This window comes from Lagopus leucura, unplaced genomic scaffold (assembly GCF_019238085.1).
Source record: "Lagopus leucura isolate 7727_CA_CO unplaced genomic scaffold, USGS_WTPT01 Super-Scaffold_100002, whole genome shotgun sequence".
NCBI lineage: Eukaryota > Metazoa > Chordata > Aves > Galliformes > Phasianidae > Lagopus > Lagopus leucura.
Genome location: NW_024962263.1, coordinates 772,739 through 791,274, shown reverse-complemented (window position 1 = coordinate 791,274; position 18,536 = coordinate 772,739). Strand labels below are relative to the sequence as shown.

The 18,536-nt window shown below is 36.1% G+C and overlaps 1 protein-coding gene across 1 annotated transcript in view; it reads right to left on the bottom strand.

Moving 5' to 3' along the window:
- Positions 1–18,536, bottom strand: part of SLC12A7 (solute carrier family 12 member 7) — a 69,849-nt gene that overhangs the window by 15,806 nt on the left and 35,507 nt on the right. Inside the window, exons 9-17 of the mRNA XM_042869507.1 lie at positions 16,620–16,787; positions 15,233–15,331; positions 14,497–14,554; positions 12,167–12,341; positions 10,780–10,898; positions 10,304–10,402; positions 8,128–8,247; positions 5,091–5,195; positions 1,967–2,135 (exon numbers count right to left, since the gene is read on the bottom strand). Coding sequence (XP_042725441.1) covers positions 1,967–2,135; positions 5,091–5,195; positions 8,128–8,247; positions 10,304–10,402; positions 10,780–10,898; positions 12,167–12,341; positions 14,497–14,554; positions 15,233–15,331; positions 16,620–16,787 — 1,112 coding nt within the window. The remainder of the gene's footprint in view (positions 1–1,966; positions 2,136–5,090; positions 5,196–8,127; positions 8,248–10,303; positions 10,403–10,779; positions 10,899–12,166; positions 12,342–14,496; positions 14,555–15,232; positions 15,332–16,619; positions 16,788–18,536) is intronic.

Here is an 18,536-nt window from a genome sequence, read left to right as displayed (position 1 = left end):
ATTCAAAACAGTATCAAGGTTGAGCAGGAAACAGTTTTGGCATTACCCACGCTCCCCAACAGCACGACTTTGAAAATCCCATCATTAATGATTTGCATGGAAGTTCAGCACAGTTTCCAAAGAAAACACTGAACCAATAAAACTTGGAATTTTGGCAAGCATCAAAATACTCAGGTTTGTTGTTGTTTGTTTTTTAGGGAAATCATTCAGAGGTTCAAAGGAATAGATTTTTAGGTTCACAAAATAACAACCAGCAGATGCAATAGCACTAAAACATTCCTATATTCTTTGAGCTGAAGCAGCCTGTAAAACAGATTGAATCACTAGGTTTGCTCACTGGCTTGGATGTTTTGTCAGAAACTAAGAATGCTGAGAACTATCAATTCTGCTCTGCATTTGACCAGACCATTACCATGCAGTTCACTCTGACCACAGTCTCCTCGAAAAGGTTATCCCTAACTTACCATCTTGTTTCTGTTTTCTTCTCAATGAAGGAGAGCTTAATCCTAACAACTCCTGACCCCTTCATACTCCTCATTTCATAGCTGCAAACTCGTAACTGTCTCACTGTGTAAAAGTTCTCATCCAGTTCCCTGTGTGCTGTTCTTTAAGCGTATCTCCATCTCTCCTTCCCCATGACAACTGGAGGCCAGAAGGCCAGACAAAAGAACTGTTGTTTAAAAAGCAAGACAATTATCTGCTCTTAAGTCCTATGCCTGACCACACAAAGACTCCCACTCAAAAAGTGCAATTCCAAGAGAACCCTATAAAACACCAGTAGGGAGACATTTGATTACAGAACGCCTGGTGCAAGCTTAGTGTGTTTCACATGAGAAATTTTGTTCTATGTAGAAAAAAATCTTCAAAGAAATTGAAAGTAAAGCTAACAAATCTGCCTGTCCAAACAGTATTTGTAGGGCTGTATCAGTTTAAATGCTTGGTTTTTCTCATTTCTCTTGAAAAAGAAAAAAAAAAGGTTTTCCACAAGTCTTCTAGAAACACTATTTTCTAGCAGAAAATTTCCAAAAATCAGTAAGCCCTTCAGACACTCCATCCTTTGAAATGTCTTCAATTCTATCCTAAAAGCAACAGCTGACTTCGACACCAGCAGGTCTAACTTCTCAGAGGATCATGGGGATTAGGTTTCCCTTAAATTCATTTCCAGCTCTTGGATCTATTTTTGAGATATCAGGTCTGAATAATTCACAGGAATCTTTACATAGAGTTGAAAAATTCTTCAATCGAAACAGCAGACATTTCAACTGCTTCTCATTGCCATTAACCATTCTGAAAGACATAACAGCTAAAGCCTACATGGTATTTTCTTAAAATGTTTCACTGTGCTCTGTAAAGGAGTAGGAGAGCTGTGCATAGATAAGCAACTGTACATCCATATCATTACCAAAGCATCAACACTGGAACTACTGGGGTATACAAAGTAGTAAACAAGTTGATTTAGATAGAACAGCAATGTACGCTTGCTTGGCACTGAAAATCAAAGTTGATCAGTGGATTCTGAAACAGATCTTCAGAATTTCTGTATTAATTTCCAGTTTTCATTCCAGTGACAGATTTAAAATCTTGGAGTTCAGATGTTTTTAGGTTTTTTCCACACAGTTGAAATAATGCCAACGTCTGCATTTCTTAAATGAATAAATCAATTTTCTTATGGAGTGTTTTTTTAGAAATATATCACCCAGATTTTACAAGAATATAAAATAAATTGAGCCCGTCTGGCCCTCAATGCTGAGAAAAATTAAGCAGCATCAGTATTGACTCGTTGGGAAATTTTGAAAGACATTTTGTTACAGTAGAGCAAACTTTTAAATTTAAATACGCAAACAGATCAATCAAAACATTTTTATAAAAGGCTTTTTTTTAAACTGTACCTGAATTCAGAATATCAGATTCGATATTTAAATACTAATAGAATTTACAGAAGGCTTGTAAGCTGACTTTTACACACCTCTTCGGCTTTCTGAGTTTCTACACATCTATCCAAGTAGGTTCCTTGAAGCACAGATCCCACAATAGTCAGCCCTTTACCAGCTTTCAGCTGAGAAGTGAAAGAAAGCAATCGCGGATGCTTCACCAACTGTTCGCAATCCAAATTTAACAAGACCAGAAGTTGGGGTCTGCCAAAAAAAAAAAAAATTACATGTGACGCATACATACACAGAAGTGGTAAAGAACTGAAAAAGTAGAATTAACAAGTAATAAAGTGCAGATTTAGTGCTTAATGCAAAAGTAGTAAACATCAAGTAAGAAAAAAAAATCACAATGAGCAGTGGCTGCCACAATTCAGGTACACGAGTAACCTGAAAAAAATCCAAACCAAACCAGTACCACCAAGAAAATTGTTGAAGCCGAATTATCACCCCCTGGAGGTTTTCTCGTGCAACCTGCTGCTTGAAGCAGTTAAATACTGAATTGTACTCCAGAGTGTTTAGGTCTTGGTCCCGTTGGATCTTGAAAACTTTCATGGCAGAGATTCTACCACCTCTTCCCATTATATCGCTTTCTCTTATTCTCACACCATATAGTGCTGTAAAGGATCTTGCTCCACAACATCTCCTGGGGACTGGATACGTATAGCTATTTACACTAGTTTTTGGTTCCACTTAAGCCTCCTTCAAGCTGTGTAAGACGAGTTGCCTCAGCCTTTCCTTTCAAGGGATGTGCTCCAGTGCCCCAACCATCCTGTTAGTCCTCTGCTGAACATGACACAGCTTACTGATGTCTGGTTGATGCTGGGGTGCCTAAAATGGGGTGAAATATTCCACGTGTACTCTGAAGAGTGCTGAGTAAAGAGGAATATTTGCTTATGCCAAGTCATATTGATTGTTTACTGCGCACTGGAAACAACAGATCCTTTTGCATCATTCCCATGCTGTACCACTGCACTAGGAAAAGATGTCCCATGGACATGACTTTGAACTTGTCCTGGATTTTCAAGATGTTCACATTGACTCATTCCTACACCTGACTAGGTCCTTCCTAAAGATAGTCATACCCTTGACTGCACTGATAGCACCACAAGTTCAATTTAGCCTCCATGCTAAATGTGGTTGCATTCCGTTTCCTTTATTCAATATATAGTATATAGAGTATAATTTGCATACTTTCCCCAAACTGAATCTAGGATTTTCCTCTAATTACCAAAAGTTCAAAAGAGCTGCAAGAGAAATTGAATGTACTTCCCTCCTCAACATCAGATTTTAATACGGAAGGAAGTCTTGTTCTAGCAATTATCTTAACAAAACAAGAGAATAAGTCATCTGGAACTGAAGTGATGGCAGACATTTAATGGAAGCATTGTCACATTGCACTAATGGTTGTCAGTGCTTGTCAGTTCACACAAAGTATAAAGACTAGTGGCTCACACATGCTATAGAAGCTGCTCATGTTTAACAGCTCCACAACTAAAGATAAAATAATACTGCTGCACTGAAGGGCAGAAGACCATTGCTTCCACAGGGGTGAAATCACAACTTGTGATAGTTTCTTTTTTCGTGTGTTTCACTGATTAAAGAGTTAATTTTTGCTGCATAAATTAAGAGTGACAATGTGTAAAAATGCATTTGTTTTTAAACCTTAAGTCATTCTTTGTGTTGGCTTAAAGGAAATTGATAGTTTAACAAGTAAAAGGAATTAACTGGAAAAATAGCAATGGGCACTTACTCCCATTAGATACAAAAAAGCTCCAAATGTAAAATTTTGTGTTAATGAGACCTAACTACTCTCAGAAGTGCTGCTATTAAATGAAATCTGCCTTACATTATAATAGGTATTAAAAAGTTCTGATACAAGTTGCAGCTTGTTAAGTCCCTTAATGGACAACCTTGCAGCTTGTTCAGATAATGGGAAGGGTCTGGTTTTGTACTGAACAGATAAGGGAGGTTCAACAACTTTGTATGGAATATGTACGTACGTCTGGGAAGACCTCTGCATGTATATAAATTGAAGACCTTTTTGTGCAAGGTACATGCGATAGGAGGACAGTATCCCATGCATCCAGCACTGGTATTAAAGAATGCCTACTTTCTAACACTCCATAGTGAGTCTCAGAGAGTTTCTTGATTGATCACTTTACAGTAACAGCAGTTCTAGAAATAATGATTCCTCTGTAAGTTTTCACAACATATTTCTGTTGAGGTTTAACCTGGCAGGCAGCTAAGCACCACACAGCATTCTGTTCCCTTCCAAATAGGACAAGGGACAGAACAGGAAACAAAACAGAACTTGTTGGTTGAGATAAACTAAGACAAAAAAAGGGAAACAGAAATAAAAATGTGATGATAACAATACATACATATATATATATATATATATATATACACAAAGAAATTACTCACCACCCACTGAACAACACCTAGCTAACAATACTTACCACTGTCACCCCTCTAACAAAGCAAAGTCTCACCACCCTTCGAGCTACGCCCAGCTAATCCTACACAGGGACCTGGCCTGCTTCTCACAGCTTTACAGCCTTCCCCATGAGGCCACGTGGTATGGAATAGCCTCTTAACTAACTCAGGCCAGGTGTCCTCAGGCTAGTTCTGCTGCACACCATAAAGGCATTAGCTCTTCCCTGCCAAGTGACCTGGTCTGGCTGCAGACATGCATCCGTTACTCAGCAATACCCGAAACAGTGCTGTGCTATTAACACTGTTTCAGTTGAAACCAGGACATTTTCACAGGGAATGACATATAAAAGCAAAAGAGCCTTATGCACTTGCAGCACATGTTTTTCACAGATACTCTAGGATCAAAGGTAACTTGCTTTGAATCTGGAAACCTCTAATTAAACAATATTCTGCATTTTAGAAAGCCATGTCAACAATGCATGGATGTCAGTTCAATTTTATCCATGTAATCAGCAATCTGCAAGGCTGATTACGTGCTACTCATAAATAATATTCCTTTACAGTGAAATTACAGAATTGTAACTATATCTATTCCACACTCAAGTTAAAACGTGAATTTAATGTTGACTTTCACTTTGGTCATTAGCATTACCAGTAGTGTTCCCAATAGCTTCAGCCTTATGTGTGAATTATGTGTAAACTCAGACGGCACAGGACTTTTACCTCCAGTTTTTGGTGTGAGGAGGACCATCTTCAACACGAAGCAAAGCATAGCGAGCTGCATTCAAAGAGAGTCCTCGTATTCCATCACCCCACTCTTTTTCCGCTCTTTGGTATGCAGAAGAGATTTAATTAACATGGTGCACTTTATTTATACAAATTAAGAATATTTTCCCATGTGAAAGGTAAAAAGTATCAAAAATAAGTTGTGTCTCCCCCCTCTTTTTTTTTTTTTAAATATGAAGGCTTAACAAAAATCTCATACTGCAGATTTATATCCCAGGTCCTTTCAAGAAATCTGTTTATAATATTTTTAAATATTTATTATGGTTTATGTTATACATAAAAGGTTTTAGTTTGTAATAATGGGAGCCTCCTAAGTTGCTTTCAAGCATTAGAATAAGCAAGATTTTATTTCCTATGTACTAGTGTTCTACCTTCTCCCCATATCCCTACTACCTTCTCTATTTCCTTTCTTTCTCAGCTCCTTCCAGAGAAACCTAGATCTTCATCCTTCTTCCCCAAACACTTTCCACCTTTACATTTTTGATCTCTCTTCATCCCAATGCAAAACTATTCCAGGTGACAAAGGACAGAAATGTTAGGCTAATGTTGCAATTACACTCTTTTATGGAAATGCTACTTTGGCTAGATCGATCTTCCTTCTCCCTCCTTTCCTCTCTGCCCCACTCCATTTCTCATCTCACCCATGCCTCCCTATTTCCTTTCATGAATTCTCACCTTCCTTTGTTATTTCTAGACCTCTTTCAAAATTTAGGTACTAAAAGTCAAAATTTACCTTAGAGAACAAGGTGGCAACTATAATGTGCACTGACAGATACACAGAAAGTTTCTTTTACTCAGTTACCCAATAATTAAAACTCTTTTTTTTTTTTTTGTCTAGATAACAATTTTTAGGATGCTTCAAGGTCTATTCTCCCTCACTCCTCCCACAAAAATCAGACTCTGCATTTATAAAGGCAGAGACTGAGTTTGACCAAAATGGAATCATTCCACAGGGTAGATGCAGCAGCCACGTTTCAACATTTCTAGAGTCTGTGTATGAATGTGGATGTATGTACAATGTTACATATGAATATACCAATAGACACACATCAGCAGAACTGATCATTTCATTGGACAAGGTAAAACAGACAAGAGAAATTTCCTGTTGAATCTAATAACAAGGAGCTGTTAGGAGGGCTGCTTCAAAAGTAACGCCTCCTTTTTGTTACATCAGCCCACGATGTCGGAGGCTAATGGATGTTGGTGGTATGGCAGCAGAGTCTGAACCTTCCCTGAGTATTCTGTTACATTCTGTTGTTGTGCAACAGATTGCAGCAGAGGGGAAGTCTGACAAAATGACATCTGATGTAGATGAGCATGTGAATCAAATGTGTGGAATTGAATTTCTCCATGCAGAAAAAATTGCCCTCACTGACATTCCTTAATTCTTGCAGATGTTTATGAAGACCAAATACTGGATGTTTACACAGTGAGGTGCTGGATGGTACACTTCAGCAGTGATGGCAATGATGTGAAAGACAAACCATGTTCCAGATAGCCACACAGATTTTTACGAGCATGGCATGCAGGCTCTTGTTCACTGCTGGCAAAAATACATAACTAGTGGTAGTGACTACACTGAAATACGGTATTTTGTAGCTGAGAATTTGCTTTATCAAATAGTGTCACTGTGCTCTTTTTATCTGTTGTAGTTTTCATAGAAATAAATAGGAGGCATTACTTTCAGAGTGACCTATGTACAATCCAGGAAAATCCTCTCCAGGTGAACATTTATTCTGCAGATAGTGATATGAAAAGATGGAGAATCTACAATATGGAGTAGTTTACATCAGTTGATCTACAAACATTTGTGCTTCATTACTTATCAAAATACCTAGACTCATTTCAATTTTCTGGTCTTGGTCTTTTTCTTGGCTAGCATCTTTTGTCACCAGATGTCGTTTCCTTGGTAATGGAAAATGTACACACTGATCAAGATTGCCTCTAAATTTTATGTATGTGTTTATTTAATGAATTGAATATGCTCTTTAACTCCCCTACCTCCTTGCATTTCTGACAGGTGTGGCTCTAAAAGTATATTGCAAATTAAAGATTATCTAGGCCTTAAAAAATAAATCATTTTCAGTGGGTGTTCTGGCTTAATTGCGATCCATTCTAAAAAGTGCTGAAGTTGACACAAAAGAGCAGAGTTTTACCACTTTCACAGAAGTTCACTATATTTTTGTATTAGTTGCTGCTTGGTGCCAAAAGATGATCACAGAATCACAGAAGAGGTTGGAAGGGACCTCAAGAGATCATTGAATCCAACCCCCCTGCTAAAGCAGGTAGCCTATAGTGGGTTGCAAACACAGGCACCTAGACAGATCTGAATATCTCCATAGAAGGAGAGTCCACAAATCCTCTGGGCAACCTGTTCCATGCTCCATTCTTCCACATGCTTACATGGAACTTACTACGTTCAAGTTTTAGGCCATTGCTCCTCATCCTATCACTGCACACCACTGAAAAGAGCCTGGCCTCATCCACTTGCTGCCCATCTCCCTGTAGATGTTTATAAACATGAATCAGATCCCCTCTCAGTCTTTCTTTCCCCAGGCTGAACAGACCCAGGTTACTCAGCCTTTCATCAAAAGGGAGATGCTCCCTGAATCATCTTTGCAGCCCTCTGCTGGATTCCTTCTAGGAGATCCCTGTCTTTTTTGAACTGGGGAGCCCAGAACTGTGATGTACCTCTACTACCGAATTTAACACCACAATATTTGTTTAAATTAATATTTCCCAGCTATATTGCTTCTTATTTTGATTAGTTATATTTACTGAGTGTTTTGGAACTGAGCTTCCAGAGAAGTAAGAATTTTCAGACTTGTAACCTTTAATGTAGATGGAATCTTACCTTGTTTCAAAGAATATTCTTAGTTCTATTGCTTCAGTTGTACATATTTTATATAACAAAAATCTTTTTGCTGAATATTAAATATATTAAATATAGAATAAATAAGATATTTGGTCTTACCCTCTATATTCTATGTATTTGTATATACATCCTGCGATTAGCATGGCAATCAAAGCATAGTACCAAGAGCAAATGAACATCAAGGCAAGACATAAACTCATTCCCAGGAATGAAAGAGTCCTAAAAGAAACCATTTTTTCCATTTTTTAAATAGGCATGCATATATTCTACAGTCAATTTCTTACTTAACTCCCCAGAAGACCTCTCCTTACCTTCCAATGTGAATTCATAGGTAAGTATAAGTAAAAATACACCTTCACAACTTTAGTTTATAAAAAATTACATTCTGAAGTCTTTTGTGTGAAACAAATGCAATTGAACTACACATAATAAATTTAATACACTTATCAGTTCTGAAACTCTTACCATTCCCTCCAAGTAGGATCAGTTTCAAATCATTTTGTCATCACTTACTATGGATTGGTTGAAATTTCTCAAGCAATCCGAAGGACATTATGTTACTTAGAGCAAAAACAGTTGATTAATTTAAATTAATTTTGACTCACAAATTATTTTTCCACTTACATTGTGATATGTCTCTTGTTTAAGGCTTGTCTTTCAAAGGCTCTCAAGAATGACTGAGCTAGAAAAGTCATAGAAGCATGTCCACACTGAAGTTTATGTGCCTGCTTTGCTTCCACTATAATTCAGACAGATGTAGCTCAGCTCAGAACCAGGCAGTTTTCTGGTTACATTTAGTTAGATACTTGAATTTCAAACACCTGCTTTCAAAGTCAGAACTTGCTTTCGCTGTACTGACAAGGAAGGCAGAAACAAGTTTTGTTTGGTTCCTTTAGTTTGCTTTTTTATTATCATGCAAGTACTGAGACCAAATGCATCCAGTTTCATTTCAAAGAAATGCTATCTTCTTTTCTGAGTACATCAGTCTAAATATATTTTTCAGCTGCTCTTTCATAATTTCAGCCAACTGAAGATACTGGTTTCACTTAAAAAATAGTCCCATCCCACTTCTGAACAAGCATTTTGACACTTGCTTTTTCTTAAAAAAAAAAAAATGATTATGTATTCACACAGTAAGTCAGTTGGCTCATTGGGAAAATGTAGGATAGGAGGAAAACTGTTGCCAAATTTTACAACTCTGCTTTTCCTTCCTTACCATGGTCCATCCTATTCTTGGTACCCTCCCATCTGCATTAGATTCTATGCTTTGTACTTCCTAATATTTCTCACACAATCCCATTATTTGTGAGAGCAGGTGCTTTAAAAACAAAGCAAAACAACCAACCAATCATAAGACAATTCCCCACTTTCTTCTTGATGTGGAAGTGATAAGACTTGAAAACCAGCATTGAAATATTTTGGGAATTAGGCGACAAACTAGTAAGCATTTACTGAGAATGCCCAAAAAGATATTTCAGGGATGAAAATATAGCATTTTACTTCCTCCTTACCATTTAAAGTGGGAAAAAAAAAAAAAACCCTCTTCCATACTAGAATCAGGCCTGTTCGTCTCCAAAAGGTTCTAGTCTTTAAAGCATTTTGGCACTAAAATTTCTCTATAGAATCAGCTAATAAAAAAATCAGATGCATTTTCAACATTGGGTCAAAATTTAAAAACTTTCCCAATCTTATTCTGAACTTCTTCATCCTTTAATCCATTAAAAAAAAAATACTTTTTGTATAACTGACCTTTACCAACTTCATCAAGTATTCACTTGTGCACTGTGTACTTTTATTTCCAAATGCATGCTCAAAGCATGACATATTTTAAAAATAGCTGTCAGTTACAGAACAAACTGGTGTATATTAATTACGGTATTTTCCCAGAGGTTTGTTTTTTTGTATATACATTACCAAAATGAAAAGAAAAAAAAAAATCAACATTCCCAAAATATTTTACCATTTTGCCCCCTCTACAAAAAGTGATACTCCATTTCATCTTCATTTTTACCCAATCAGAATGTCTCTTGGATTATTAACATTTTACCCTGCAGACCTTTCCCAGACCCTCTGTAATAGTCACGTGTTTTCAGGCTCACAATTACAACTCTATTCTAGACAGACAAAAATAAATACTACTGCTAGAGAAATTTGTTCATGCACTCAAACATTAATTAAGTCAGAAAGTCTGTTTTGATTAATGTCTGCAATAAAATTAACAAATCAAGGCTCTATAAGCAATTTTAATTATTCTGAATGAAAGAATATCCCCTACCAGTGGTAATACTTGAAACGAGGTCTCCAGTTGGGAGTTCGTAAGAGCGTTTGAACTGCACAAGCCAGATTTACAAACATATAGCACATCAGGAAAAACCTATTAAGGAAAAGAAAACAAATGCAGCCCAAAATCAGCCCAAAACAAATACAATAAACCTCCAAGACGGAGTTGTTATCCATTCATACCCTAAAATATGAAACTGTTTCAGTAGGGAAAATGTTCATTTATTTATTTATTGAAAGTTAAACCTTTTTGCTAGCATTCAAGAAATCCATCAAGGAAAGTTTATTATGCCTAGAAATTGTGATTTAAAAAGATTTTTGTTTCAGACTATCTCAAAGATCAGATAGTGTAACTCGTTAGAAAACTAGGTGTATTGGGTATTACTCCAAAGAGAAAAGTCATTGCCTAGTGAATTCAAACATAAAATACTATTAAGGTAAAAGAACATGAAATAACAAATTCATACTTACATTGAAAGAATGGGTGCAACATTGTCCAAAGAAGCTATCAGAATTCCTATTTCACAAATAGCAGCAGTGAGGAGCAGAGCCCATGTTGGTTCTCCATTCGCCTTTCCATGTCCGAATACCTAGTTCAATTCAAGCATAAAGTAAAATTGGAAAAAAGCTGCTTATTATGGTGTTTTAAAACACAGTGCAGACAGTGAACTACCTGGAACCAAACCCAGTCATCATTTAGGAGGGAAAAGAAACAAACAAAAAAAATTGTTGAAAAAAAAAGGGGGAGTGTAAAAACATTTATCTCCAATATGAAAAAAAATGTTTACTAAAAAAAACAATGACTACATTACATTGAAGTATATCAGCAGCTGCTGTTGAAATAATCTAAAGTAATTTAAAATCTGCATGCATCAGTTGCATTTAGTCTATAACAAGCTAACACAGTTGAAAGCATTATTTTTTATATCACACACAACAGGCACCAAGTCTGTGGTTAGATCAATACATGCTCTTTGGAGAGGACTGAGTCTAGTTTATTCTGCGTTCCCCTCCACACTTAAAACCACTACACACTCACTGCTACTTTCCATAATTATGTTCTTCTCGAATGTGTAGGTTGTTCACTTCATCCGTTCTTTATTCTGTGTTCTCCTTTCCCCTCTGCTTTCTCTCATGGACAGAACAATCGTGGAGGTTCTTTTTCAACCTTTGTGACTGTATTCTATTCCATGACTCATTGATAAGTCTACTTTTCTTTATAATAAAATGTTACTTTTTTCCTGATTATGATTTGAAAGTCCTTTGTTTCATTCTTAAAAGGTGCCCGACTGTTGTCCCCATATTAATCTCCTTTCGTTCCTAATTGCCCATGCAACAGTTGTATGACTCCAAAACTGCAAGTACCTTCCAAGTCTCAAATCCCTCAAAAAGAAAAGTCTTGATACATGGAGTCATATGAGGGAATTACATTGTTACTCTTGACTTCACTCAGCCTCCAAAAATGAATAAAAGTGAGAACTATATCTCTGATGTGAGAAGTGATATTCATCTCTATCATGAATTTAAATCAACTCAGTTCACAAACACCAATCATTAGCACTGTCTAGAGTCAGAAAGCTTAGTTGTCTCTTTGCTCATTTCAATTTACATAAGTTTTTCAGTCTTGACCTACTAACATTTATATATATGTATGTACATACAGACAAAAATAACTAAATTGCACTGAAATAACTGAACTTTGGTCTGCAGTAACTTACTATATTGCTGTAAATAAGTAGTCCTGACTTCAAATCTTTTTTTTTTTAGTTCTGGAAGAACAGCAGAAATAATGCTTCTTTTTTTTTTTCTGTCAACAAAATAAATGCCACACTTGAAATATATAAAAGTATTCTCTCACTTGAATAAATGGTACAATGCCATCTCTTGCAATGGCTTGCAACAGACGGGGTGCACCAGTCAGACTTTGGAGACCAGCACCACATGTTGAAAAGAATGAACCAATCACAATAACCCATGGAGAAGGCCAGGCCAGTGTACCAACCACTAGGTTTCCATCAACTGCTTCACCAAACCTTTGAGAAGGGAAAAACAACACAAAAGCAAGGAGTAAACACAAGTTAACAACAACAACAACCCACAGTAAACACTAAAACAATTTCTTTTATAGCTTCACAACTCATATCTCAATCTTTTTGGACAATCTTAGATGCTTAGATGCTGCCTTTTAAGATGACACAGTCACTATTAGCTACCCTGGCAAACTTTACAAGGTTAACAGTACCAAAAAAAAGGAAAAAGTCTGTGTCCCACCTGTATGTAAGACTGGCGTGCCCAGTGCATAAACAGATTTGTTGAACTAACGTTCACACTTTTAGTAGTGTGATACTAATATATAGACAAGGAGATACAGAGAAACTACTGGATACAACCATCCCAAGTTATTCATGTCTTCCGATTATTATGCCACCCAATGCAACTCAAAAGAGCAACTTTAACAAGGGAGTATCAAAAAAAAGGAAGAACTTCCATAATACAGCACTGAGCACTGAATCCAATGCCACCGATTCTTTCTTTACTCTTTTCTTCCTCCTAAAGATAATTGACTTTATGCTCATTTATGGACACGTTGGGTAAAGAATGAAAAACTTCTTTTTTTTTTCCCCAAATGATTTTGTTTTTAAAACAAGTAAGCCTCTGGTAGTTCATCTTAGCTTTGTAAGCAAGTAACCAAAATCAGTTTCAAGAACATGCGCTCTATGGTACTGTGGTAGCATATAACTTCTTCACTTTTTTTAATTTATTTTAATAAACACCAGAGAAAAGAAAAGGCTATAGGCTAAGAAAAGTTAAATACTTCTCTATTTGGACCAGCTACTTGACAAAGTTCAGAGACATAATAATCAGATCAGTTGTAAACAAGTGTTCAAGTTCTTGCATATTCTAAAGCTTGTACAGCCACATACTATCTTCAGTAGATGAGAAGACAGGAAAAGACATCCTTTAAATACAAAGGAGAAAAACAGGCTATGTTTCTCTGAGCTGCATCTTCATTCTTAATACAAGTACTGGAATTTGGCTCCATTTTTAAGAAAACTTGAAATGTGAAAGAATGTACAAGGTTTTTCTTTCCACTGCAAATATGACAACCCACAATGAAAAGAAAAACAGACTTTGAAATAGACAAATCGTGCTACATTTCATTCTTATGCTAGACTTCAGAAAAACATGAACTGGCAGCTGTGTAAATGAATCAACAATCTTGGATCAGTCATCTTGCTGCAAATGCATTCTGCTCTAGCAACAGATCTGTGGAGCTGTTGGAGAAGGTCCAGACCACAAATACAATCAGAGGGCTGGAGCATCTCCCCTATGAAGGCAAGCTGAGAGAGTTGGGCTTCTTCAGCCTGCAGAAGAGAAGGCTGCAAGGAGACCTCATTACAGCCTTCCAGTACTTAAAAGGGGATTATAAACAGGAGGGGAATCAACTTTTTACTCAGGTAGTTAGCGGTAAGACAAGGGGGAAATGTTTTTAAGCTCAAGGAGGGAGGATTAAGATTGGATGTCAGGGGGAAGTTTCTTCACAGAGAGTGGTGAGGTGCTGGAACAGCTGCCCAGAGAGGCTGTGGATGCCCCATCCATCCTTGGAGGTGTTCAAGGCCAGGTTGGATGGGGCCCTGGGCAGCCTGGGCTGGTATTAAATGTGGAGGTTGGTGGCCCTGCATGTGGCAGGGGGGTTGGAACTTGATGCACCTTGGGGTCCCTTCAACCCTAACCCTTCTATGACTCTGACAGATTACCTGCATTCAGCTTGCAAAATCTGTCCTAATATGAGTCCTAAAGTGATCATTTTAAAAACCAAGAGGTGTCATGCATCCACTAGATGGTATATTGTATTCTTTCTGATGAACTCCACTTGTCATACAGGTGTCAAAAAAAATTTTCATCTTTATTCCTCAGGAGCATACTACCTCTCCTGACCTAATAAAAACACACTTACCTCCATCTCAGCCAATTCTACAAATACCGACTATGCTTTTGTCTCTCAAGAGTGTTTAATTAGGAACAGTTCCACTTCACAAACATTTATCCCAGATGCTTCCTCTATATGCTTCCTCTAATATTCCACATGGATGTTTCCCAGAAGAGCCATTAATGAAATGAAATCTAATTAACAAAACTCATGATCATACATGCTCCCTATAGAATAACTAGTTGAATGCAACTTACTTATCTCTTAATACCACACCTTCTATACAGGCACCAAACAACACTATGCAAGAAAGATCTATTATTGAGACTGAAGGAAGATAAATTGTAAATAAATAATTATATAGAGAAAAACTTAAATGTCCATGATAACTAACTTCAGTTTTTTTGTTTTTGCTTTTATTATTATTATTCTCCCATACTACAAATGTTTAGTTTATGTTCTTTACATATGTCCTGCATTTGATCCACAATTGTTTTATAATGTATTGGAAGCAAACAGCTCATGCATCACAAAACAGAACATGTAATTTCTTATGCAAAGATATTTGTGTCTTCTAGTTACTGAATAAATAACAATTTCTACTGCTGTTACCTAGCTCTAAGATTTTCAGTGGCTGTACTGAGTACAAAGCAATCTGCCAACTGAAATATGCTATAAATCTCTATCGATTAACTATAAATAAATTGTAATTTGGAGTTTGCTGTAAGCTGGAGTTTGAAACCTTAGTAGAAAACAGGACATTTTAACCATCTATGTGCATATATTTTACAGTTATATATATATAAAACACATAATATATGTATATGCTTATAAATATGTAATATATATATATATAAATAAAAAAGATTTATTTTCAGGTTGGATTTCATTAATTTTATACTCAGGCTACTCAATGACTTAAAAAAAAAAAAAAAATCAATACCATGCCTACAGAATTTGGACTAGAAAAAAAAGTCACAGCACAAAGGATACAAATAAAAGAAGTAGTAGAAATAGCTAAAATTGTTCCAGTAGGAATAGATTTCTGAGCATCCTTAAGATCACCAGATCTGTTTGAACCTGCCATAATACCTAAAGAAAAAGAAATTTGTATGTCATAAAACCAGTGAATTCTAACTTCACTTAAATAACCAATAGAACTGGAATATTTAACTTTTATTGTATCATAACCAAAAAGCAAGCTACAGAAATTATTATATTACTGCATCAATCCTTATTTTGATTCATAAATTTGTGTTACCACTTATCTCTGAGGGAACTAAATCCAGAAGGCTCAGTAAAAACTTGATCATTTTTAGAACAGGAAAGTGTACAAGAAAAGCAAAACGTAGGAGATGGATGTTATAAACATGAGACTAGGAATTTTTACCAGCATGACCAGATGTACAAATTCTTACTAAGCAGACCATACATAGTAAGGTATGCAAACAAATCTACTAAATAACAAAAATGAAACAAAAAGAAGGGAGCAATAAGAAGCACAAAAGGAATGGTCATGAGATCACAGGCACACCTTCATGTTTCTCTAACCTAATTAGAGAACAAAAAATTTTTACTGACACAATGTTAAAAAGTAGAATAAAAACATTCTTCCCTAGAATTGCCTTATCACCACTAGAGACAAAAAACAGTAGCTAAGGTCAACACATTCCAATGCAAAAATATTGTTGAACTCCACACAGTGAAATCCTAACTACAAGCTGGGATATGATGAGGTGCTGATAAAGAGAGAAAGAGGGAAATACAGAAGTGAGAACAGTGGAGAATATGAAGAGACACCTCCATTTGGTATTCTATTAGTAAATAGTGCTGCAAATTTGAATCAAAATTCTGTTTTGTTCTTTGATATTAAATTGCTTGATCTGGGATTTTTCAATAAAAAGTTTTCTGGTAATTTCAGTAAAATGAAATCTGAGGGAAACTAACCTAGCTTTTAGTCTTGATCAAAAAAAGTCTACTGTTAAAGCTGAGAAGAAAACAAACAAACAAACCAAAAAACCCCACAACCCAGAATTTTAAAGAAGGTACAATGTACATAATACATAACAGTTTTCTTGCATGCATTTGAAGATTAAAACATTGTAAAGATAAAAACTTTTAATTCAGCTGCAACTTACTGTGAATAGCCATCGAGGTTTCTTTTTTCTGTGAGAGGTAGAAAACAGCCTGTCAACTGATCCATTAAGTTCTATAAACCCCTAAAATAAACAGCAGCCAGCTATGTCTCTCTAGCACCAGAAAATCTATTACTTAAAACTTGGACAGATAAGGAATTCCATGTGTCATCAATATTCACACCACATTTTTTTCTTCAGCTATAAACACACATTCTCATTCAAGAAAAAAAGTTTTAGTCTACCTGTTACAGATGGGAAATAAATCCCTACAAGCACTGTGAAGTAGGTCATGATGTCTGTGAAAACATAAGGACGTCCACCCATTTTTATGTCTTCTGATCCAGAAATTGATGGCTGACTTTTTTTCTCAACTATTGATCCTTTCTCCGAATAGGTGCTCCACAGATTATCTACAAGGGAGGGGGAAAAATAGCCATTGTAGCCTCTGACTCAGAATATTAGAGAGAGTGCAGTACCCTTGTAAGTTGGATGACTTTTCATCTATAAAAAGCATGACATTTCCCAATGCTTCTTTATGAAATTTAGACACAGCAGCAATAACATCAGTAACAGTCATAACTGGTGGACATTTCCATTGGATGCCAGTAGAGAAGTAGTGGTATATGGGATACGCTGTAAAAAATTTTCTTCTGTTAAAGACTGAGTCACAGAATTAAATTCTAACATATTCTAGAACATCCACTTAGATTATACAAATGTATGGATGTATTACCAGCTACAGTGTTCTAAAAAACATAAAAAGTATAGCAGTAAAGGAAAAAAAAAAATTTTTTTTAATCTCCAGATTAAGGAAATTTGGACAATAGCTCAAGATTTGGCTGTTCACACTGAAGGTATTCCAAATGGCCATTAGTCAAACTCCAGAAGAGGACCAATGAACAAAGGAAATTTAAACAAACAAAAGCAACACACACAAACTACAGGTAATGGTCCACATTCCCCCAGATATAAACTACGAATGTTTGCATAACGAAGGTCAATAAACTAGTAGCTTCCAACAGTTTACATTTGGGAAAATGTTAATTATGCCCCTCAAAAAGATGGTAAGGACTTAAACACAGATCTCATTCTAAAATAAGTCTTTGTTACCTTCAACACAATATGAAGATTCAGAATCAAAATCAATCTCCTATGGAGCCAAAGATTCAGATTTGCCCAAGAACTATTATAACTGCTATGAAATAATAATAAATGGAATCATGCATGAGAAAAAACTGTAAGCAAGAGAAGAGTTATGGTTAAAAGGAAAGGTAAACATGAATTACTACAAAGCAACTACACATGTTATTTCATTGAAATGAAGAACAAACTAATGTACAGGTGAAGACACATAAAAGCAAGAGCTAGGGAAAACAAGAAAACTGAAATTCAGGATTTTCAGCAAACATTTGAGTAACAGAAAATGAGGCAAGACCTCCAAATTCCCAACTACAGCATGCAGAGTACAAACAAACTACAGCAAGTCTTTGAACAAAGTGAAAAATAAGCCACCAGTGCAGAAAGAGTTCATTTGAGAAATCTTTGCTGTGCATTGAGTTCCAGCTAATATTACGTATCAGAACTCATGTTCACATTCAGCAAGCACAACAGTGTTTATCCAAGAATACCAAAGGACTTGTGCTGCTAAAAATTAATTTATCTGAAACTGCATTGCTACCCAAGGGTTAAAGTATGGCAAGCATAGAGTCAACTTGAAAGCAGCATCTGCAAATGAACAACTGGCAGCAACAACAGCAAGGAATATAAGTAAGACACACATAGGTATTACTTCTGAATTCAAATGTAATAAGTTTTCATTTTGAGTTTTGAGGAACCATGGAAGTCTAGCACAGCTTTTGTTAAAGAAAGATTGTACCTCAGAATTACTTAAGTTCCTTGGTAGAAACATACCTGAAGTAGATTTCTGAATTTAGCCCATCTAGACTTCCCATATGTTTCTGACAGATTCCTTGGGCAAAAAAGCTTAAGATGGACATGGAATAAAAGATTTCACATGTATTTTAAAGTGGTTCAAAGACAAAAAACAACAGGTAAAATTAAGTGTATATTCAGTTTTACAGCTCACAGAATCATAGAACTGCTCAGGTTGGAAAAGACCTTCAAGTCCAACCACAACCTAACCATACTACCCTAACTCT